The sequence below is a fragment of the Chiloscyllium plagiosum genome, chromosome 5 (genome assembly GCF_004010195.1).
Source record: "Chiloscyllium plagiosum isolate BGI_BamShark_2017 chromosome 5, ASM401019v2, whole genome shotgun sequence".
NCBI lineage: Eukaryota > Metazoa > Chordata > Chondrichthyes > Orectolobiformes > Hemiscylliidae > Chiloscyllium > Chiloscyllium plagiosum.
The window spans coordinates 67,961,747-67,987,005 of NC_057714.1; the positions used below are offsets into that span (position 1 = coordinate 67,961,747).

A 25,259-nucleotide genomic window follows, 5' to 3' on the forward strand; every position below is an offset into this window, starting at 1 on the left:
AAACCTACGTATCAACACAAATACAGTATTGTTATGATGTAACATACCAGCTAATAAAATGTGACATGAATAAAGACAACTCTCAAGAAAATTTTGAGAAGCCCTTGAAAAATTATTCTGACCACTTCTCCTCAGATGAATATTGAGCTTCCAAACTGCAATCAAACCGCAAGTTAACAGAACCTCTGGAAAGTGTTAAAAAATATTGAAGACTTCAATAAGGTAAATAGATTCAATTTATTTTCACTCTGACAAGTCATAAACATCATGATAGAAATTTAAGGTGGCCACTAACTGGGTTAAGTGGAAAAAAAAGGGGGGAGTTTTTATTTAAGACACAGAGGATGGCTGGTTCACAAAATGACCCATCAAAAACAGAAGTGGAAGTAAAATCGTTCACAGTTTTCAACATAAACTAATGTTCTTTAAAGTTCTATCACTGTTGTAATACAAGAAGAAAACCAAGATTAAATACAGCCTGCAGATGAGGGAGGATTAACAAAAAGAGTATTGGATTGTGGGCTACAGATGCAAATCAAATTCCAAAATAACCCCCATTATGTGTAATCAGTTTTTAAAAGAAATACTTGGGTCACAGAATCACCAAATTGTTGTGGTGCAGAAGGCTGTCTTTCAGCCCATTGTGTCTGCACTAGACTTTGTGCTCTAAAGCAAAACATGCAGTAATTTTGGATATAGGAAACAGAGCAACTGGAACTTATGAATTTTCCTGCAGCTCTGACTGGGGAGTGAATGACTCAAATTTGAAGTACTACACAACAGTAGCATGCACTTGCAGTGTGACAAGTTTACATACGCAGTTTCTATTCAGTAACCACAGGAATGTCTTTGACAAAAGGTCACAATAGAGCAATAAAATGTAACAACAGGAAGCAAGTTTTCACAGGCAGGACATTGGTACTATCTAAAGACCTTGAAGAAAAAGCAAGAACAATAGTTCTTTCAGAAAGTTGCCCAGGCCTTAGGAGTCAAAATGCCTTCTGTAAAATGTTATAAAAGAAAACAACCTGCTTTGTAACTCCAGGCTGTTTTCCAAACTTCTGTATATCAGTGTGCCAGCCATAAAACAATAGCACTAATCTCTTCAGAGTATATTAATTATTGGTTTTATCGCCTACCTCCCTTCAGAGCTCTGCTCAGTTGTTCCATCTTTTCTTTGGCAGTTTTCAGAAGGCGTTGCTCTAACTAAAAGACAAAAAGGGCTGATTTTTATTCGATTCAAAGTTCGCAGTATTAAATGACAAATATTTCTGCCGTAACATACCTTATAACTATGCTCGTGATTTTTAAACCTTGTGTAGTAGTGCATAAATCTGTCAAGTTCCTGAAATTTCTTGTGCTTTTTCTCAGCCTGAAACAGAAGACAGATTTGCCAACTGCATATTTCTCGACAAAATAATCAATGGATATAAATACACAATATTTACTCAAAAAAGGACTGAGATAAGCAGTTGTACAAATATTCTACATCAAGTCAGGAGTCGAGAGAAATTTACAAAGGGAGAAGAAATACAAGCTAAACAAGTCGACATGAGACATTTTATAAAAAGCACATTTTAGACCAGCACATTATGTTGAAAAACTATTAACATAATTTCTTCCTTCACACCAACCCAACCACCTCCACTTTTACTTATCATGCAATGAGGTTTTTTAAAAAAAGCAAATAAGCATAGAAGACAAGAACAAACCACAGAAACCTGAAGAAGGTAATCACATAAAAAGGTTTGCTGAAAACATCAACTTATTAATTTCACTTCCAAAAAAATGCTTACTTCAGCTGTCATTTCCTTGGACTGTTCTTCAACCTGTTGGATTACTTCATATCGAGTGCATCTATAATAGCCTCCAGTGGACGAGCTGTGCTTCTTCCATTCTTCCAAACATATCCAGCAAAAGTCATATTTGCACTGTGGAGGATGCAGACATGTTTCAGTGTGATTTGGGTAAGTTGAATGAATAGGCAAATGAATGATAATATAGATAAATGCAAGGCTATCCACCTTTAGTAACAAAAATATGAAGGCAGATTAGCTGAATGATGACAAATTGGGAAATGGCAGGTTCATAAAGGAGTGGATGTCCTTTCACACTCGTCACTGAAAACATACAGTGAAGGTGGTAAATGGTATGCTGGCCTTCAAAGTGACAGGACTTCGGTACAGGAGCAGGCATATCTTGTTGCAATCCATATAGGGCCTTGGTGAGACCACACCTGACCTGCCATGTACAATTTTGGTCTCACCTGGAGGACGATGTTTTTGCTATAGAGTGAGTGCAGTGATGGTTGACCAGATGGATTCCATGGATGGAAAGAATGATGTAGGAGGACAGGTTGAACTGGTAAGGATTATATTCCTTGATGTTTGGGGGAAGAGGGACTCATATTAACCTATACTTCTCTAACAGGACTAGACAGGAGAAACCCAGAAAGGATGCTTCCGATGATCATAGAGTCCAGAACCAATCTGTCACAGTCTCAGCGTACAGAGTAGGTCATTTAAGGCAAGTGAGGAGAAATTTCTGTGGAATTCTCTGCATGTGAAAGTGTTTGAATTGAATTGAGAACATTGAATATTTTCAAGAAGGATTTAGTATAGTTCTTCAACCTAAATCTCAGGGTAAGGATAAATTATACATGAGAGACAGGTTGCACCTTAATAGGTGGGGGACCAGCATTCTGGCAGGCAGGTTTGCCACTGCAACACAGGTGTGTTGAAACTAAATAGTGGGGGTGAGGGGACAAACTGGAAATTTGAGGAAATTAAAGGGAAAGTGAGAGTAAGAGAAGTTAAGAAAGACAACAGAAGCAATGGAGCAGAAAACTCAAGAAGGGATCATACAGTATCGTTAAGTGAATTAGGGATTGATAGGAAGGGTGAGGGGAGAAACAAATTAAAAATATAATATATGAATGCAGAAACATAAGAAATAAGGTGGATGAGCTTGAGGGTCAGTTGGAAATTGACAGGTATGATGTTGTGGAGATAACTGAGACGTGGCTTCAAGTGGACAGGGCCTGGGAAATGAATATTCAAGGCTATACATGCTATCGAAAGGACAGACTGACGGGCAGAGGGAATGGGTGGCCCTGATGGTGAAGAATGATATTTTGTCCCTTGCAGGGGGCGGGGGCATAGACTCAGGAGATGTAGAATCAGTATGGATAGAGCTGAGAAATTCTAAGGGTAGGAAGACACGAAAGGGAGTTATCTACAGGCCCCCAAACAGTAGTCTGAATGTAGGGTGTAAGTTGAATAAGGAGTTGAAATTGGTTTGTCACAAAGGAATGACTACAGTTGTAATGGGGGATTTCAACATGCAGGTAGACTGGGAGAATCAGGATGCTATTGGACCCCAAGAAAGGGAGTTTGTGGAATGCCTCCGAGATGGATTCTTAGAACAGTTTGTACTGGAGCCTACCAGGGAGAAGGCAATTCTAGATTTGGTGTTGTGCAACAAACTGGATTTGATCAGGGACCTCAAAGTAAAGGAGCCATAAGGAGGTAGTGACCATAATATGATAAATTTTAATCTGCAATTTGAGAGGGAGAAGGGAGAATCAGTATTGCAGGGAACTATGGAGGTATGAGGGAGGAGCTGGCCAAAGTTCAATGGTTTAATACCCTAGCAGGGATGGCAGTGGAACAACCAATGGCAGGTATTTCTGGATACAATGCAGAAGGTGCAGGATCAGTTCTTTCCAAAGAGGAAGAAAGATCCTAAGGAGAGGCAGGGGCAGCCGTGGCTGATGAGGGAAGTTAAGGACTGTATAAAGATAAAAAAGAAGAAGCATAACATAGCAAAGATGAGCGGGAAGCCGGAGGACTGGGAAACTTTTAAACAGCAACAGAGGATAACTAAAAAGGCAATACATGGAGGAAAAGAATGAGGTATAAAGGCACACTGGTCAAAAATATAAAGGAGGGTAGTAAAACCTTTTTTTAAGGTATGTGAAAAGAAAAAAAAGTTAGGAGTAGAATTGGGCCCTTGAAAACAGAAATGGATGAATTTATTATGGGGAACAAGGAAATGGCATTAGAGTTGAGTAGGTACTTTGGATCGGTCTTCACTGGGGAAGCCACAAGCCATCTCCCAGATGTAATACTGGCTGGAGGACCTAGGGTAATGAATGAACTGAAGAGAATTTATATTAGGCAGGAAATGGTGTTGGATAAACTGTTAGGTCTGAAGGCTAATAAATCCCTGGGACCCGATGGTCTGCATCCTAGGGTACTTCAGAAGGTGGGTCTAGAAATCGTGGACGCACTGGTAATCCCGCATTGGTAATCATTTTCTAATGTTCTATAGATTCAGGATCAGTTCCTGCAGATTGGAAGGTGGCTAATGTTGTCCCACTTTTCGAGAAAGGAGGGAGGGAGAAAACAGGGAATTATAGACCGTTAGCCTGACGTCAGTGGTGGGAAAGATGCTGGAGTAATTATAAAAGATGAAATTATGACTCATTTAGATAGCAGTAACAGGATAGGTCAGTTAGCATGGATTTACAAAGGGGAAATCGGGCTTGACTAATCTTCTGGAATTTTTTGGGGATGTAACTATGAAGATGGACAAGGGAGAACCAGTGGATGTAGTGTACCTGGACTTTCAGAAAGACTTTGATAAAGTACCACATATGATATTAGTGAGCAAAATTAGGGCACACGGTATTGGGGGCAAAATGCTGACATGAATTGAAAATTGGCTGGCTGACACGAAGCAAAGAGTAGTGATAAACAGGCCCTTTTCGGAATGGCAGGCAGTGACCAGTGGGATACCACAAGGTTTGGTGCTGGGACCGCAGCTGGAATGCTCTGCCCCAGAAGGCAGTGGAGACCAAGTCTCTGGATACTTTCAAGAAAGAGATGGAGAGAGCTCTTAAAGATAGTGGAACCAAGGGCTATGGGGATAAGGCAGGAACAGGATACTGATTGTGGATGATCAGCCATGATCATAATGAATGGTGATGCTGGCTAGAAGGGCCGAATGGCCTACTCCTGCACCTATTGTCTATAAAGGGATCAAAAGATATGGAGAAAAAGTGGGAACAGGGTATGAAGTTGACTGATCAGGCATGATCATATTGAATGGTGTAGCAAGCTTGAGGCGCCAAATGGCCTACTCCTCCTCCTATTTGTTATGTTTTTAGGTTTCTCTAACATTGGATGCCAATATTAAGGTCCACAATTCAAACAGTTCACTTTTAAAGTGCACTTCTTTCTTAAAATTATGATAATTTTATTGGGATATATTTCAATACAACTGCACAGAATAAATGATATATTGAAAGTTAACATAACCCAATCACAATGACTGTGTCCACACAAAAGCATTTTATGGTCGCTAAACAGGTCTCATTATATGGTCAATAATAATGTTAGCTTAGCTAAGGGTATCCAAAAATTTCTGCATTCCCAGGTAAGTATAGGAAAGGCCATCTAACTATGATCCTATTCTCCAACATACTGTTGCATCAAGGACAGATGCCCACTAAGTTTAGGAAGACATAGGTAGGAAGAGGGGTGGGGAGGTCATTCAAGAGCTCAAGGAGATGTTCTATGTTCTAAGATGTATTCCAGAGTCTGTTCACAGCCTATTTGGAACTTGGTGAATTTGAGAGTCTGTAACAGTGTTAAACCCCAAGAGAAAGTATGTAAAGTAAAAGTCACAAATACTAAGAAATGTAATTACTTAAGTCTTCTATACTTGGAATAAAAAATGGGGGTAGCAGTACTTCTGAAAAAAATAGGGAAGTGACTGCAAAAGAAGATAAAAACAAACAGTGAGTACAACCTTTTTTCTGGAGAAGGTAAATGAGCATTAGATGCCAGAAATTAGGAAGAATTTGCTTATTTGTCTAATCATGTTAATTATTCCTGCTGCAAAATGTCAAAGTTAGGAACCGGTGCTTCAAATTAAATATAACATGACAACTGTACCTCACCAAATAGATTACAGAAATACATAATTCCACAATATACCCGGGTATCATCATTTATATAATAGTGTTAATATATCACAAATTTGCTCCATACACAATTAGTAAAACACTGATTTCAAGTAGTTTAGCAATCTCTCTCTCTAGATAGTCAGTTTACAATACTCACCTTGGCACATTGCATGTGATTACAGCCCTCATTCTTTTGAATTGGAGATTTGCAGTTGGCGCATGGTTTAGAGTTCGACAGCAACCAAAGACAATTGGCAGCATCTTCAAAAGCTTCATTTACACCAGCAACTGTTAGCATTACAGAAGATGGTTAACTGGTTTTATTTTGCTATCAACTTAAATTATTTCCAACCACTTTAAAAATTCAACATTGTGAAAAGCTATAAATTACACATATTGCTTTCTTTACAGGCAATGTTCAACATGCATTGCTTTTGCAGTCAAGTACACAGGCTTGTTTCCCAATTTCAATTATACTGTCATGGGAAAGTGACAGAAAGCACACAGGAATGATTACTTTCTAATTCATACAGACGATTGTCATGTGTTTGCTGAGCTTGCAACATTGACAGACGTTTGGCAACAAGTTAGCTCCAATCAACAAAAACAAATTGCTTGAGAAACTTAGCAGGTCTGGCAGCATCTGTGGAGTGAAATCAAAGTTGATGTTTGGGGGTGAGTGACCCTTCTTCAGGAAAAGGTGGTCTATATGCTGAAGATGGGGCAGGGGCTTTGCAAACACCTACATTCCATTGGCAACAATGACCCCAAGTTTCCAGTTGCCTGCCACTTCAACACACCACTGCTTCCTGGCCAACAATTCCATCTCAGGCCTACTGCAATACTGCAGGAAGACAGTGCAAACTGGAAAAATAGCATTTGTTTTGCCTACTTTAGGACCCTGCAGCCTTCAGGATGAGTTCTAGAACCTGAAAACTTCCCTCAATGCCCTTTACCCACCCCTATACCTTAGGCCCTGTCATGACATGGGCTGCTTTCAGCACAACTAACCAATTTTCACTACTTTATGGTTCCAGTTATCAGCTTTTCTATGTTCCGAGCTGACCTTTATCCACCCTTTGCCTGTCTAAGTGTCTTTCTCTCCCTTTGGGCTTTATCTCCACCTATTTGCTTACTCCCCACCTTCACCCCACCCACGACTCCATTGCCCAGCACTATCTCCAGCATGTGAACTACCTCTGCTAGCTACTAACAGTTCTGGAGAAGGATCACTGCACCTGAAATATTAACTCTGTTTTCTCACCACACAGAGTCATAGAGATGTACAGCATGGAAACAGACCCTTTGGTCCAACCCGTCCACACTGACCAAATATCCCAACCCAATCTAGTCCCACCTGCCAGCACCCGGCCCATATCCCTCCAAACCCTTCCTATCCATATAACCCATTTAAATGTCTCTTAAATGTTGCAATTGTGCCAGCCTCCACCACATCCTCTGGCACCTCATTCCATACATGTACCACCCTGTGTGAAAAAGTTGCCCCTTAGGTCTCTTTTATATCTTTCCCCTCTTACCCTAAACCTATGCCCTCTAGTTCTAGACTCCCCGACCCCAGGGAAAAGACTTTGTCTATTTACCCTCTCCATGCCCCTCATATTTAATAAACTTCTATAAGGTCACCCCTCAGCCTCTGTCACTCCAGGGAAAACAGCCATAGCCTCGCCTAGTCAACCTCTCCCTATAGCTCAAATCCTCCAACCCTGGCAACATCCGTTTCTGAACTTTTTAACTTTACAACATTTTTCCGATAGGAAGGAGACCAGAATTGCACGCAATATTCCAACAGTGGCCTAACCAACGTCTTGGACAGCTGCAACATGACCTCCCAACTCCTGTACTCAATAGTCTGACCAATAAAAGAAAGCATACCAAAAGCCTTCTTAACTATCCTATCTACCTGCGACTCCACTTTCAAGGAGCTATGAACTTGCACTCCAAGGTCTCTTTGTTCAGCAACACTCCCTAGGACCTTACCATTCAGTGTATAAGTCCTGCTAAGATTTATCTTTTCCAAAATGCAGCACCTCGCATTTATTTGAATTAAACTCCATCTGCCACTTCTGGTCACGATCCTGTTGTAATCTGAGGTAACCCTCATCGCTGTCCACTTCACCTCCACTTTTGGTATCATCTGCAAACTTACTAACTTATGCTTGCATCCAAATCATTTATGTAAATGTCAAAAAGTAGAGGACCCAGCACCGATCCTTGTGGCATTCCACTGGTCACAGGCCTCCAGTCTGAAACACAACCCTCCACCACCACCCTCTGTCTTCTACCTTTGAGCCAATTCTGTATCCAAGTGGCTAGTTCTCCCTGTATTCCGTGAGATCTAACCTTGCCAATCAGTCTCCAATGGGGAACCCTTGTCGAACACCTTACTGAAGTCCATGTAGATCACATCTACTGCTCTACCCTCAACAATCCTCTCTGTTACTTCTTCAAAAAATTCCATCAAGTTTGTGAGACATGATTTCCCACGCACAAAGCCATGTTGACTGTCCCTAATCAGTCCTTGCCTTTCCAAATACATGTTCATCCTGTCCCTCAGGATTCCCACCAACAACTTGCCCACCTCCGACGTCAGGCTCATTGGTCTATAGTTCCCTGGCTTGTCTTTACCACCCTTCTTAAACAGTGGCACCAAGGTAGCCAACCTCCAGTCTTCCAGCACCTCACCTGTCACTAACGATGACACAACTATCTCAGCAAGAGGCCCAGCAATCACTCCTCTAGCTCCGCACAGAGTTCTAGGGTACATCTGATCAGGTCCTGGGGATTTATCCACCTTTACCCGTTTCAAGACATCCAACATTTCCTCCTCTGTAATCTGGACATTTTGCAAGATGTCACCATCTATTTCCCTACAATTTATATCTTCCATGTCTTTTTCCACAGTAAATACTGATGCAAAATACTCGTTTAGTATCTCCCCCATTTTCTGTGGTTCCACACAAAGGCCTCCTTGTTGAACTTTGAGGGCCCCTAATCTCTCCTTTTGTCCTTAATGTATTTGTAAAAACCCTTTGGATTCTCCTTAATTCTACTTGCCAAAGCTATCTCATGTCCCCTTTTTGCCCTCCTGATTTCCCTCTTAAGTACACTCCTATTGCTAAGGATTCACTCGATCTATCCTGTCTTTACCTTACATAGGCTTCCTTCTTTTTCTTAACCAAACCCTCAATTTCTTCAGTTAACCAGCATTCCCTATACCTACCAGCCTTTCCTTTCACCCTAACAGGAATATACTTTCTCTGGATTCTCGTTATCTCAAATCTGAAGGATTTCCATTTTCCAGCCGTCCCTTTACCTGCAAACACCTGCCCCCAATCAGCTTTCGAAGGTTCTTGCCTAATACCCTGAATATTGGCCTTTCTCTAATTTAGAACTTTAACTTTTAGATCTGGTCTATCCTTTTCCATCACTATTTTAAATCTAATCTCTCCATCTAAACCCTTGACACAATGGCAGTCCCAGTCTATGTTTGGAAAGGTAAAATCCCCTACCATAACCACCTATTATTCTTACAGACAGCTGAGAGCTCCTTACGTTTGTTTCTCAATTTCCCTCTGATTATTAGGGGGTCTATAATACAATCCAAATAAGGTAATCATCCCTTTCTCATTTCTCAGTTCCACACAAATAACTTCCCTGGATGCATTTCCAGGAATACTGCCAGACCTGCCAAGTTTCTCCCTCAATTTCTGTTTTTGTTTCAGATTTTCAGCATTCACAGTTCTTTTTTTTTAAAAAACTTTAATTACAATCAATGTTGGTTTTGAAAGTAAAAGGAATCAGATGTACAAAAAAAAAGTGGCACCTTGCCTTTTAACTCTGGACACTGAATTCCACAGAATGGAAGTAAAATTGCATGTGGGCAAAGCATCCTGAAAGTCCTAGCGTGTAGCATAGATCCACCCCACTACAGTACAGCCTTTACAGTAAGAGTGTATATTATAGATTCAAAAGGATGATATCCAGAATGTAAATATGCAGCTATAGAGAGAAGACACAAAATACCAGGAATCTTCTCCCAGAGAAACCGAGATGGAGGAGGAAATTTAACAGATATACACAATTCTGAAAAGCTTTGATCAATATATGTGTGGGAGGAGGGTGGAGAGAGACAATTTTGCAGTAAAAATAACCAGTTTTGTTTTATGGCATGCATTTTCTTAGTTTTCTTTCCCTCAGAACAAAAAGATGATAAGAGCTTAGGGGAGGTGATGGCCTAGTGGTATTATCACTGGACTGTTAATCCAGAGACTGAGGTAATGTTCTGGGGACCTGGGCTTGAATCACACCACAGCAAATGGTGAAATTTGAATTCATTTTATAGAAATAATCTAAAGTTACGAGTCTGATGATGACCATTAATCCATTGTCAATTTGTTGAAAAGCAAACTGCCATCCTGGCAGTTTCCTCCCACAGTCCAAAGATGTGCAGGTCAGGTGAATTGGCCATGCTAAATTGCCCGTCGTGTTAGGTAAGGGGTAAATGTAGGGGTATGGGTGGGTTGCACTTCGGCAGGTCGGTGTGGACTTGTTGGGCCGAAGGGCCTGTTTCCACACTGTAATGTAATCTAATGTAATCTAATCTAATCCTTATCTGGTCTGATTCTAGACCCACAGCAACATAGTTGATTCTTAACTGCCTTCTGGACAATTATGGATGGGCAATAAATGCTGCTGAGCCACCCACGCCCTCATCCCGTGATTGAATAAAGCAAAAAATACAACAAATCATAAGAAATTTGGGAGTGGGAAAGCAATGAGAAATCCAACAAGAGAAAACTCAGATGAGGTTAATGGTTAGGAATAGACTGAAAGGCACATTGGTGAAATGTTCAAATTTTGGTAATGTCACAGACTACAAAAATGCGAAAAAGACTTTAAAGAATCAGACAAGAATGTGAAGCGAGTCTTACGTTCTTCTGGTTTCATTTCTGTAATTTTCTGTAGCCAGCTTTTCCACGTTGGACAATCACAGGGTTCGTGGGCTTCTCCTAGACACTCCCTAAGAGAAATAATACATTAGTATCCGAAAAAGCCTCAGTTGGAAGAAATGTTTCCAAAGTAATTAATTGATTTGGAACAAAAAACAATTAAGATATCGGCCACCCAATGATACAGAGCTGTGTTGTGTTATGGAAGTGCACCAAAAATGAGGGTTCACTGAATCAATACATCAGGTCAATTCTGATTTGCATTAGCATAGAGAAGAGCAACTGAATGGTCCAAAAGACAGGAGTTGAAGTAGGTCATTCAATCCAGTGGGTCTGCTCTACCATTCAATGAGATTGTGGCTGACTACATTTTCCTATCTTTTCCAATAAGCATTGATTCCCTTACAAACGAAAAAAATGTAGACTTCCCAACTCTGGGTATATTTAATGATCCAGTCTCAACAGCCCTTTGCAGTAATGAATTCCAAAGACTTACTACTTTCAGAGGAGGAATTCCTCCTCATCGGTGTCCTAATTGGGTGATCCTTTACTCTGAGATTATGCCCTCTTGTTCCCATCTCCCATAAAGGGAAATAACATTTAAGTTTTTACACAAACAAGCCGTGTGAGAATCTTTTTGTGTTTCAAGACAGTCTCCGCTCAACCTCCTCTCCAACAAATACAGGTCCAACATACTCAACCTCCTCTGAAGATGATGATCCCTGGGATGACTGGTTGGCTACCGTGGTGCCACGGAATACAGGGAGAACTAGCCACTTGGATACAGAACTGGCTCAAAGGTAGAAGACAGAGGGTGGTGGTGGTTGGTTGTGTTTTAGACTGGAGGCCTGTGACCAGTGGAGTGCTACAAGGATTGGTGCTGGGTCCACAACGTTTTGTCATTTAAAGAAATTATTTGGATGCAAGCATAAGAGGTACAGTTAGTATGTTTGCTGATGCCACCAAAGCTGGAAGTGCAGTGGACAGCAAAGAAGGTTACCTCATATTACAACGGGATCTTGATCGATGGGCCAATGGGCTGAGGAGTGGCAGATGGAGCTTAACTTAGATGAATGCGAGGTGCAGCATTTTGGGAAAACAAATCTTAGCAGGACTTATACACTTAATGGTAACGTCCTCGGGAGTGTCGCTGAACAAAGAGTCCTTGGAGTGCAGGTTCATAGCTCCTTGAATCGCAGGTAGATAGGATAGTGAAGGTGGCGTTTGGTATGTTTTCCTTTATTGGTTGGAGCACAGGAGTTGGGACAGCTGTACAGGACATTGGTTAGGCCACTTTTGGAATATTGCATGCAATTCTGGTCTCCTTCCTATTGGAAGGATGTTATGAAACTTGAAAGGGTTCAGAAAAGATTTACAAGGATGTCGCCAGGGTTGGAGGATTTGAGCTAAGGGACAGGTTGAATAGACTGGGGATATTTTCCCTGGAGTGTCAGATGTTGAGGGATGACCTTATAGAGGTTTATAAAATTACGAGGGGCATGGATAGGATAAATAGACAGAGCCTTTTGCTTGGGGTGGGGAAGTCCAGAACTAGGGCCATAGGTTTAGGGTGAGAGGGGAAAGAGACCTAAGGGACATCATTTTCATGCAGAGGGTGGTACGTGTATGGAATGAGCTGCCAGAGGAAGTGGTGGAGGTTGTACAATTGCAACATTTAAAAGGCATTTGGATGGGAATATGAATTAGGAAAGGTTTGGAGGGATATGGGCTGGCTGCTGGCAAGTGGGACTAGATTAGGTTGGGATATCTGGTCAGCATGGACAAGCTGGACTGAAGGGTCTGTTTCCATGCTGTACATCTCTATGACTCTAGTGAACCCCTTTCTCTGGACTATTTCCGGTGCCAGTGCAACCTTCCTTAGATAAGGGTACTGAAACTGTTCACAAGATTCCAGGTATGACCTAACTACTGCCCTGTAGTGTTTAAGCAAGACTTTCCAATTTTGATGTTCCATTTTCTTTAGACAATTTCTTGATAGGGAAGTAAAGAAAATTTTCCTTTCCTATTGCCCAATGAACTTACTGTAAGCTTTTTATGATTCCACAAGACTATAAAGTATCAGAGCAGAATTAGGCCATTCAGCCCATTGAGTCTGCTCCGCCATTCAATCTTGGCTAGTATATTTCTCAACCAGCTCTGACCTCCTCCTTGCAACCCTTGATCCCCTTACTAAATCAAGAACCTCTTAAATACACTCAATGATAAGGCACCCATAGCCTTCTGCGGCAATAAGTTCCAGAGTCAACACCCTTCAGCTGAAGAAATTCCTCCTCATCTCAGTTCTAAAAGGTCATCCCTTCAATCTAAGGTTGTGTCCCCGGGTCCTAGCCTTTCCTACTAGTGGAAACATCTTCTCCTCATTCACTCTATCCAGGCCTCTCAGTATTCTGTAAGTTTCAATCAGATTCCTCCCACCCCACCCCCCCCCCCCCACCTCATCCTTGTAAACTCCACTGAGTACAGACCCAAAGTCCTCAACTGTTTGTCTTATGACAAGTCCTTCATCCCCAGATCATTCTTGCAAACCTTCTCTGCACTTCCTCCAATGCCAGCACATCTTTCTTTAGATATACAGCCCAGAACTGCTCACACAATATTCCAAATGTGATCTGATGAGAGCTTTATACAGTCTCAGCAGTACATCTTTTCTCTTGTATTCTAGCCCTCTTGAAATGAATGCCAACGTTGCATTTGTCTTCCTAACTCCCAAGTGAAACTTTATGTTAACCTTAAGAAAATCTTAAACTAGTTCCCCCAACTCCTTTTGTGCTTCAGATTTCTGAAGCCTTTCTCAGTTTAGAAAATATTATACACCTCTATTTTTCCTACCAAAGGAAGAATACTTTTTCCCACATTATATTCCATGTGCCACTTCTTTTCCCACTTGCCTAGCCTGTCAAAGTCCTTCTGCAGTCACTCTACTTCTTCAATACCAAGTGTCCCTCTACCTATCTTTGGGTCATCTGTAAACTTAGCACCAATGCCTTCAGTTCCTTTATCCTTCATGATTCATGCACAAGAACCCCCAAAATCCGTTGTGCTACAGCTTTTTGGAGTCTTCTCCCATTTATATAATATTCAGCTTCTCTATTCTTCCTGCCAAAGAACACAACCTCCCATTGTTTCATGTTACATTCCACCTACAAATATAGATTAAGTAAAAGTGAGTGGGTGAGGCCATAAGATACATGAGGAGTTGGCCTTTTGGCCCTTTGAGCCTGTTCTATCATTCATGACTGATTCGTTACCACTTCATTGTTCTTTCTCCCTATCCATTGATTCCCCTATTGATCAAGAATTTAAATATACACAAGGACCCTGCCCTCACAACTCTGTGTGGCAAGGAATTCCAAAGGCCCTAGCCCTCAGAGAAAAAATTCCAGACAGCGAGACAGCATGCATGAGAAGAACCTGAGGGAGACAGATATGGACTGGAATAAAGATGGCAGCTTGTGAGGATAGGAACGATCATTTGTTTGAAGTACTGTACAAGATGGAAGGTTTCAGATTCTTGGAATATTGGGATCAGTTCTGGGTTGATGAGGGACAAATTACACCTCAACAGGACTGGAACCTGTGGTGCTCCTCGTCAGTTCACTTGTGAGTTGGGAGTGATTAAACTAAGTTGGAAAAGGATAGCACTAGAACACATTACGAGAGAGGAAAAAGGTGGCATATAGTAAACACTTTGATTAGTGTACGGAAATAATAGTGCTGCATTAGCTAGGAACAAACAGAAAAAATAAGGAAAACAAATAAAAGTTTACAATTCATGGACGTAAATAGGCAAGTGAATAATGCTTGATGAATAAGATTGGTAAGTTGCAAGTGCGACTGGCTTGATAGGAACATGTAAGGGCTATGATGGAAAAGTGGCTTTAAAAGGTGAGATTTGGATGGTTATTATTTAAGAATACCTATTATTGAGAGAAATAGGCAAATAAAAATGGAGATAGGGCAGAAATACTGATTAGAAAAGGATGCAGTAATGTTAGGAACAGGAAGCCTTGAGTTAAAATTCAGAGGCTATTTAGTAGTAAAGAACTTTTGTTATTCAAACATTGATTAGAACAATATTTAAGGGTACATTATGACAACTTTATATAACTAGTGTTATAATTATGCATATATCATTTTCTGCACAAACAGGTCAAAACAGGAAAAGAAATTTTGCAAATAGGCTGCAAAGGTTTATTGACAGTAAGTCTGTGCAGACTTAACATTTTTATTAATTATACATAATTGTTGACATTATACCATCTTCTTCTGCAGCATGGCTGACCCACTGAGCAACAAGAACTGTGGGGCTAAATGAGAAACGCGACAGCAAGGAAAATCTGACTAAAGCAGAGATGAGCAGGAAATCTTTATGGCCATATTGCAAATTTTTCAGTGGAGTCTACCCTCCAGATTTAATTAACCAATTGTCAAAATTAACAAGATGTGATAAAATTAGATGTTAACAGTAAAAAGCTGAGTACTCCATGTAATAAATGGAATTTAATTTCATTAATTACAAATTCAACAGATCAGGTACAATCTGAATTGATTAGCAATGATCACATCACATGAGCATAGTGGGTTGATGCACTCTAATGCTGAAAGAATCACGAATTATATTCTGGGATCCAATTGATGTAAGGTATGTTGTGTTCAATAAAATAATACAAACGATCATGGAAGAATATGACAATTGTACATCCTAAGAAATAGCAAACAACCACCTGGCGACTTCTTATAATGCCTGAAAATAGAAAAGACTATAGAAATTAATCACCAAATAATTTTTAAACATCTGCAACTTAAAATTCTGTGCACTAACCAACAGAAGAGGTGTCCTTTTCCACAATCCACTGCTGGTGCACTTAGTAGAGGAAAGCTCAGTTGGTCCATTGTAGAACCTGATCTTTGACAGGTTAATCTTACAGCTCTTTCACAACCAGGAGTGGGACACCATCTGATAACTGGATTATTTTCCACAAATGCCTAAAATTTAAAAAAAAAGTACTGAAATGTGACAAAGAACAATTATTAAGAACCAAAGAAAAGAGCAGCTGATTTAATGCTTTCACATTTGTGCAAGCTGGACCAAAACCCAACTTAGACTAAGATATAAATACAGTAACCACTTGGAAAGCTCAGCTGGTCTGGCAGAACCTTTGGAGAAGGAAACAATTAATAGTTTCAAGTTCAACATGACTCTTCTTCACAACAGCTGAAAACTCATACTGGACTTGAAATGTTATTGTTTCTCACTCCACAGATGCTGCCAGACCTGCTGAGTTTCTTCAGCATTTTGTTTTTATTTCAGACTTCCTCCATCCTCAGTATTTTGCTTGTAAAAGACGGAGGTAAAATTGGAACCTCAAAATTTTAATATTAAGACCTATCGTGTCAATTTATTTTCAATAACAGTTTTGAAATTAGATTTCATGTTAAATCTTTATGCAAGTTTGTGAAAATTTCTTGAATGATAGTGCATTTAACTCATTCAAATTTCCCTCAAACAGACACAGTATAGCACAGCATACGCTGCTCGTTTGTGCTAGTGTTCCTTTGAGGTATACAGTACCAGAGGATAGTTGCAAATAAGTCAAGGTAGTTTTCAGTACCATATTTGAGAATAGTCAACAACCATTTGAGTGTGCTGGGAATGACTGATAGCAGGACAGTCAACCAAATTGAATATGCTCCAATTTAAAGATCACACATCCAATGGTGTCACTGAATAGTGCTTAAAAAGTAGAAAACCTGATCATTCATTTTCTGCCGATTGGTCTATAATACATCATTAACGTAAAGGTGACAATTTATATCTTCTGGCATTCATGTCCAGACTAGTGATGCAACTCAGGATGAAAATTGAACAGATCAGATCAGTCTGAATACACGCTTGGGCCATTTTGGAAAAAAAAAGACAATCTAGAGCTTCTGCTCAATCATGAAGTGCTCCTTGAAAACATAGGTGTGAACAGTGGGTGAAATATAAGAGTCTGGTTCCACAGTGATTTGACTGAAAACTGGGTTCAAAGATTAGACTTTTTTTGACTTTCATCCAGTACCAGTATATGATAATCTTATGATGTACTGCACCTTCTTCACTGGGGTTTACCGATTTTGTTATGTTTTGCTGTTCAGTGCCATGTTCCTGCTTTCACCCCATACCTTTGAATGTGAAATAACAGGTCGATTTAAAAAATGTCTATCACCACCAGATGCCACACCAAGCATGCCAGAGTCATTGCTGTGCAAGTTTACACATTAGCAGAGGCTAATGTCTGCATGACATTAGCATGTCTGCATGTCTGCAGGACATGCTCGACAAAGCAAACAGTTATATTAAACTCTAATCAGTAACCTCAATGTTATCCTCAATAGCAACTGGGATGGAACAGCACAATCAGGTCCCGTGACTCACTAAGCATGCTTGATTGAAATGATGACCTTCTGCTGCCTTTTTGGAACAACAACAGGCTCAGCACTGGGAATACTTCAAACAAAAATTCACGTATAAGGACATTCACAAAAAGAAAGAGGCCTTCAGATAGAAACACCCTCAATGAAACAGAATTTATATATTTCTCAGAAGCAGATGGAGGACATCCTACAAAATCCCTGGACTTGATGAGGTCCTAATATAGTTTTGGGTGAACATGTATTCAGCAAAATCCACCTCAAGTTGAAGGGAGCATCAACCACAAAGTTACAACTTCCATTTGCAAAGGAGTAACTGGAGAATATGCCATACTGCTTTAAGCTGTAACACCCCAACAGACTCAAAGTACTATGGAGGTTGGGCAACATCAAGAAACAGTGGAAATGTTCAAAAAGGGGAAAAAAAAGGGAGTCAACAAAATGAGCAGAAGAACCGAATGATAATGAATCACTAATCAAACATGGAGGTTGATTGAGCTAAGAAAATTGAATACGAGCAAGGTACAAGAACATTTAGCAAAGACAATGCAATAAGCAGCACAGGGAGTTTGTGTTTAATATTGCTCCATTTAGCATTACGTGGCATTATGTGGCTTTAACATTAAGTTACTGGGCCAGAAAACATGTTGACTATCACTATATTGATTTTAATTTTGGTTGCTGCAGTACCCGACTGAATTGGTGCCAGTTTAATCCAAAATCTACTTCTTAGACTTGGGGTTTGCCCTCAGTGTCCAGCGCTGCATCACTGCTTGAGATCAGAATCAAGGATGCCACACCCACAAGGCTCCAGATTATATTTCAGAGTCACTGCTCAATCCCACCTGCCAACAACCCTACCAATTCCACCTTTAGGAGCTGCTACTGCCCCCAGGATCTGCTCGGACATGACAGAGATGCCCAATTGCCAGCGGCAGGGTCCCAACCACTATGCACTTTCTCCTTCATGTTCCTCTTTCTCCCTTCAGAAAGGAAGCAACCAGAATCCAGCTGATCAAACACATTACCACTAAGAATGGGAGCAATGATCTGCTGCAGGAGTGCAAGGCCCTGGCGAAGGATCCCAGGGTTTTATTTTGTGATGGGAGAGAAATGGGGTGAATGAGGGTAAAGAGCGGATATTACAACTTAAGGGCATAACATTGCTGTCAGTACATAGCAAGATTTTCAGCACAGTGGTCCTTAATAGATTTAAAACTAGAAGATCGTTGCCTGAGTGAAGCAGGTTTCTCGGATGGCACATCATGCAGTGAGCAGATCTTTACATTCAGGAACATCACGGGGCAAAATCTTGGCCATTAGAAACCACTTATCATCAGCTTCGTTGATTTCAGGAAAGCCTTCAATAATATCCATCGCAGGCATTTTGATACATAGCAAAGCAAAATAGCATCCCAGGTAGCTATATTAATATTTTCAAAGCCTTATACCAAAATCCAGTTTTGACTAGTAGAGGTATCGTGGATTCCTTGAAAATCACAGAAATATGGCAAGGCTGCATTTCTCCTCAGTACTCTTCCTCTTGGTTACGGATAACATCACAAGTAAAATCACAAGGTGCAGATTTGTGGTATCCTGGGGGAGCAGCTTTAGTTGACGAACCTGGATTTTGCAGAAGACTTTGCCTCATTGGGCTCAAGAACTGAATGATAGTGAAGGAAATATCTGGAGTCATTTAAAAGTTTCTTGATTCCAGGGATTCAGGAGGGAGGTAGGAGAGAAATATACACTGTGTGCTCCTTTGGAGAAATAAGCTAATGAAACAAATGCTTTCTCCTTTCTACATTCATTTTCTTTTTCCTGTTTAAAACCTGTGCAGATCAAATTTTGCACTTTTTGTCACCAGTTGAGAATGAATGCCAGGAATTGAACCTGCAAGATCTGACCAAAGCTATAATACTGAAAATTTTGGGCCCCTCATTCAAGAAAAAGGAAGCTGACATTGGAGGTAGTCCAGAGAAGATTCAATACACTGATACCAGGTATGGAGTGATTGTCTTAGGAGGACAGGTCGAGTTGATTGGGCCTGTATCCATTGGAATTTAGAAGACTGAGGGCAACCTAATTGAAACATACAAGATTCTTAGTGGACTGAACAGGGTGAATGGGAAAAAACTTGTTTCCCCATGTAGGGGAGCTCAGGACCAGGTTCCCATTAATCTGTTCCATATTATTTTTTCTACACTTTACTTAAAAGCTTATAACATTACAGCTGAGTTGGCTTGACGGCTGCTTTGCAATGCAGTGCCATGCTATTGCATGGGTTCAGTTTCTGCACTGGCTGAACATTACCATGAAGGACTCTTCCTTCTAACCTCTCCCTTCACCTGGGGAGTGGTGGCCCACAGGTTAAACCACCACCAGTCATTTCTCTTGAATGATAGTGTAGCCCTATAGTCCTCTAGGACTATGGTGATCTTACCTTTACTTACCATATAAGTGAACAATGTTAGTGTCCTAACATTTTTAAATACATATAATGTAACCAAACACATGAATACGGAATTAAGTAGTTAAGAACACTTTCAAAGTAGTTATCTGATTACAAAGCTTACCTTAATGTCAAACTGCAAATAACGTTTGTCCATTTCTCTGGAAACCAAGTTTTCTATTATATCTACAGGAACTAGCTGAAAGCAGTCACAGGCGGGACAAATTATATTGTGGGCTTCTCCCTCCTGAATCTTGATATTCAAAAACCTGTTGAAAGTATAACTGTTACTAAAAACAAAAGGGAATTAAATTTCTTTAATATTCAATCACTTGAGTTCAAACCAACCAAAACCTAATGCCTCAGGCTTTGAGAGTAGCAGTGAATAAACCAGTTACCAGCTGTTTTATATTTGCGCTGGAACTTGTTTCAATTAGAAATTTCAGTATACAGGGTGGATAGGTTAACCTTTATTAAAGCATTAAACTTAAACCTGAGAATATCATTGACAGCGATGGCCATGTATAATAGAGAAATTCTGTAGTCAGGATTAATTATCCAAAATTTAACTGGCAAGGCCAACACGATCAACAAAAAATAAAATTGTAGTCAGTGAATACTTAAATTTACCCCTTAGATTGGAAATGTGGTACTCAAGTTTAAGTATATAGACAGTTACTTATTTTTTAACACCAAGCTTATGAAATTCACACAGCTTCAGCTTTGAATACTGACTATTTCTTATGAAATATTCTCAAAACTTGAAGGCTGAATATTATGGTGTCAGGAATGTTGGAGATGGGACCCAATTTGGGAAAGACATGTAAGGACTCCTTGGAAGGCCTGCTGGGCAACTACGTCTGAAAGATATACGAAGGATATAGGGGATGTGCCTGCATACTTACATTGGAAATGTTATGCTGGTTGATAGATGTTCCAACTCAACGATCAGTCAGCATAACTATGCTGACAATGAGCAACGCACACCCACCACTCCCACAAATACCATCTTCACTGATCTTTTGAAGACTTTCTTTGGAATCAGACGTCTCAGCTGACATTGGTTGGGTCACAGAAATATTTCTGGATCATGTCAATGCATGCAAGTTTGAGGCTGACTGGAAGGTCTGAAGCAAAATGCTTTGCAATCAATACTGATGTGTCCTTTTAGCATTGTTTTACACTGTAACTTGATTAGTTTCTAGTTTGAGAAAATGGATACAAAGAACTCAAGGAGGTAATTTGCAAAGAAAATGAACTTGAAGAGAATGACAAGGATGGAGGCGGCTTGGGCAGGAAAAATCAGTTGTGAGTAGGAAGATGTTAATATCACTGTTAAACAAGATCTTCTTGAATTTTCACTCAATTCATATTAGAGCTCACAACAAACCATTCATGTTGTGCACAGTTGGCTCTGATATAATGTGATAATCCTGTTCTTGTGTGATCTCGCGTTATAAAAAATATCACGCAATAGCCACACCATTTAAACGAGTAGGGTCAGAATCGTGTTATAACCAATACAGGAAAGTTTGCATTCTACAAATAACATTCTAAGTTCTTAAACTGCATTAAAGCCAATTCGCGTTTAAGAAACACATGTTATAGCAGAACTGACTGATATTTGGTTTTACTCATTTTCAGCAGCAGTCAGAGACTTTTGGAGTTGAGTTGCCAAACGTCCTGTATTAGTAATCAGTTGGACAATACTGCCTTAGAAAGGTAATTTTAGATGTTTAAAATCTAGAATTTCAGTTTTAGTTTCTTTTGAACACTTATGTACAGTATTAATTATAAGAAAGATATAGGGCAGGAATATTGAAAGCAGTGCAATGTCACAGTATTATTTTAAAATAAAATTGTGGTGTTTCCCACATTTAAACATGAACTATTGTTTTCTTGAACGTTTCTGGTCATCCATATTTTCACACCTAACTCCACAAGGTCTATTTATACAATCAGTAATGTAATATATTAGATAATATATCAAGTTTTGCTTACAGGTGAGAAATTCTGCATAACTGTTCAGTAGTTGCATAACTTGCTTTAGGATATGCAATCTATTATTTTTATGTACAGACCTTACATACAAGGAGCACAGAGGTGCACAGATCTTTCATGGTGATATAGAATCACAGCAGAGGAAATCACTGAGCTAGTTAAACCTTGCTATGTCTTATAATGTGATAGGGGATGTTCCACAAATATGAGCTCATCCAGAGGCTTACTGCCCACAGTGCAACCAGCATCGTTGTTCATTGAATTACACTGAATCACTATCAACCAACTGAAAAATTTTAAAATTCCACATTAAATTTCTTCATGACCTCACCTGCTCAGCCCACCATGCTCATCTATGACCTTCACCAATCCTACAACTTTCTAAGAACTTCTTGTATTTTAGAGTGCCTTAAACAAAATTGTTATAACACAGGAAACCATCATTCGGCCCATCATTCTTTTACTGTCTCTATTAACAAGCAATTCGTTCAGTGCCATTCCCTGGCCACCTTAATTCTTCCCTTACAAACAACTGCATAATTCTCTTTCAAATGCAACAGTTGAAAATGTTTCTAACATACTCTCCAGCAGTGCACTCCAGATCTCTAGAACTTACTTCATGAAAATGTCAATTTTGCATCTTTTACCAATTACTTCAAATCCATGCCCTCTTATTTTGATCCATTCACAAAGTTTCACAGAAAACAGACACCTATTATTTAACGTCACCAACCCAGATGAAGAACTATCTTTTTGAAGATCTGGCTCTTTCAAGGGCCAATAAATCTCCTGTTCCAGCAACAGCAAAAAGCAATGATGACATTCTAGTTTAAACATAAGAAATTATCCCAAGGCATTTAAATTGTGTTTATTCAGTGTTTAACATAATAAAGCATCCCAAGGCATTTTTCACAGGAGACTTACAAAGAACACTCAACATTAAGGCATTAAGGCAAAGAGATTTAAGATTTGCTTTGTCAAAGTTGTAGATTTTCAGGAGTATTCAAAGAAGGCGAGTATGAGAAGTGGTGACATTTGGCAAGGAAATTTGAGATTTTTGGGGACTACTTAATTGTCATAGCATTTCACAGGAATAATACAAAGCAAAATTAGATAAAATTAGGATAGCACACTGGTTCAGTTGTTAGTGCTGCTGCCTAACAATGCCAGGGACCCAGGTTCGATTCCAGCCTTGGGTGACTGTCTGTGTGGAGTTTGCACATTCTCCCCACCTCTGCATGGGTTTCCTCGGGATGCTTTGATTTCCTCCCACAATCTAAAGATGTGCAGGTTAGGTGGATTAGCCATGGAAAACATAAGGTTACAGGTATAGAGTAGGGAGGTGGGTCCGGGTGGGAAATTCTTCAGAGGGTTGGTGTGGACTCAATGGGCCAAATGACCTGCTTCTACACTGTAGGGATTCTATGATTACACTGAACCATGTGATATTAGGATTTATCACCAAAAGTGTTTGGTCAAAGAGGTAGGTTTCAAGAATTGTGTTAAAAGGAAGAACAAGAAACAGATGCTGAGGGAGAGAATTACTAGGCTAGGGCAGAGACAAAAGGGAGAATAAAGAGAAAAAGATTAAATGAGAGGAAGTAAAAAATATGGGTTCAGGTCTGCACCAACAGCCAAGATGTGTGCAACAGTGGACAGGGAATTTTCAGCTACAACCGAAAAAAGACTTGACTTTAATAAATCGTCTGTTTGGTTGGCAACTTGTTGAAAGGTATTTGAAAACCAAGGTTGTGCCAAATGGGTGACCTAAATCAACAAGTCTATTAACATTAAAAATTCAAAAGTCATCTTTTTCCCAGAAGCCACATCAAATTAAATTTTATCATGAAGTACATATTTAACAATCCCTTCTGCAAACTTGTTTCTAATTCGTTTGACTTTGTAAGTTCCCATTTCTGACATACAGTTCTGGAAAATCAACGAGGAGAAAGTGAGGACTGCAGATGCTGGAGATCAGAGCTTAAAAATGTAATGCTGGAAAAGCGCAGCAGGTCAGGCAGCATCCAAGGAGAAGGAGAACATGCAGGTCCTTGGCCTCCTCCATTGCCAGACCATGGCAACATGACACCTGGAGGAAGAGCGACTCATCTTCTGCCTAGGAACCCTCCAGCCACAGGGGATGAATGCGGATTTCTCCAGCTTCCTCATTTCCCCTCCCCCCAACTTTTCTCAGTCCCAGCCCTCAGACTCAGCACCGCCTTCTTGATCTGCAATCTTCTTCCCGACCTCTCCGCCCCCACCCCCTCTCCGGCCTATCACCCTCACCTTAACCTCCTTCCACCTAACGCATTCCCAATGCCCTCCTCCAAGTCCCTCCTCCCTACCTTTTATCTTATCCTGCTTGGCACACCCTCCTCATTCCTGAAGAAGGCTCATGCCCGAAACGTCGATTCTCCTTCTCCTTGGATGCTGCCTGACCTGCTGCTGTTTTCCAGAATACAGTTCTGTAAGCCTACATAGACCTCTCTCCAGACCACAGGCAAGATTTTTGCCTCCAATGAACTGCTGAATGTTTGTGCCAATGATTGGCAAAGGACACTCCTATTTCTTGGAGTGCCTTTGGTTGAATGCATTAGTCTGATTTGTTTGGAAATATCTTATTCCGTCTAGCTAGAACTACATTCATTTGATCATTTTTAAATGTTATATCTGTGTCAACTACAAGAGAACAATTTTCTCTTCAGCTGTAAAAATGACATCAATCAGATATAACCCATCAGACAGCAAAATAGAATAAGCAAAATAGTGATTTTCTGCAGTGGTTCCCAAGATATCTGCAGCATAGAAAGCATCATGTTTAATACTGCAACATGGGATTAGAAGTGGGAAAGGAGTTAAGTACCCTAAAAAAGACATTTCTATAGATTGACTTATACCACTTTCCCATTGTTTCAATTTCAGCATGATACTTACCCTTCCCAGCATCCTCGGCAAAATTCATGACCACAAGGCACATCCACAGGATCTTCAAACACAGAAATGCTGCACAAGCAAATGCCACACTGTGGAAAAATAAATTACTGCAAACAATTGTGGAAAATAAAGACAGCAATTTTAACAAGACTGCAAACCATTATTGCAATTCTCAAAAGCTTTTCCAACTTGGACACAAGTCTGTTGGTTTTTGTGATGAAAGGCAGCTTGGTTTTCTTTAGCTTATAACTGGTGGGAGACATCGCTATTGATTCACAAAGCCTTGTGGCAGAAAGCAATCAACTTGCATAGTTAGGATGTAAAGTGTCAGAGTGCAGACTGGGGAAACAAAATTTACACATGATGAAAGCCAGGACAGGAGTTGAAGAAGCTGCCATAATCAAGATCTGTCAAGAAAATTGCAGAATTACTGAATCAAAAGTGATGAAAGAATCCACATTTCATAGGTAACCTAAGGAATAGCTTATATATAAAG

General features: G+C 40.1%; 1 protein-coding gene across 5 annotated transcripts in view; it reads right to left on the reverse strand.

Moving 5' to 3' along the window:
* Positions 1-25,259, reverse strand: part of ankib1a (ankyrin repeat and IBR domain containing 1a) — an 87,983-nt gene that overhangs the window by 25,961 nt on the left and 36,763 nt on the right. For all 5 annotated transcript variants that reach the window (XM_043690255.1, XM_043690254.1, XM_043690251.1 and 2 more), the window contains 8 exons: positions 24,764-24,852; positions 19,953-20,097; positions 15,785-15,948; positions 10,924-11,012; positions 6,129-6,259; positions 1,797-1,931; positions 1,286-1,372; positions 1,140-1,206 (listed from right to left, as the gene is read on the reverse strand). In XM_043690255.1, coding sequence (XP_043546190.1) covers positions 1,140-1,206; positions 1,286-1,372; positions 1,797-1,931; positions 6,129-6,259; positions 10,924-11,012; positions 15,785-15,948; positions 19,953-20,097; positions 24,764-24,852 — 907 coding nt within the window. The remainder of the gene's footprint in view (positions 1-1,139; positions 1,207-1,285; positions 1,373-1,796; positions 1,932-6,128; positions 6,260-10,923; positions 11,013-15,784; positions 15,949-19,952; positions 20,098-24,763; positions 24,853-25,259) is intronic.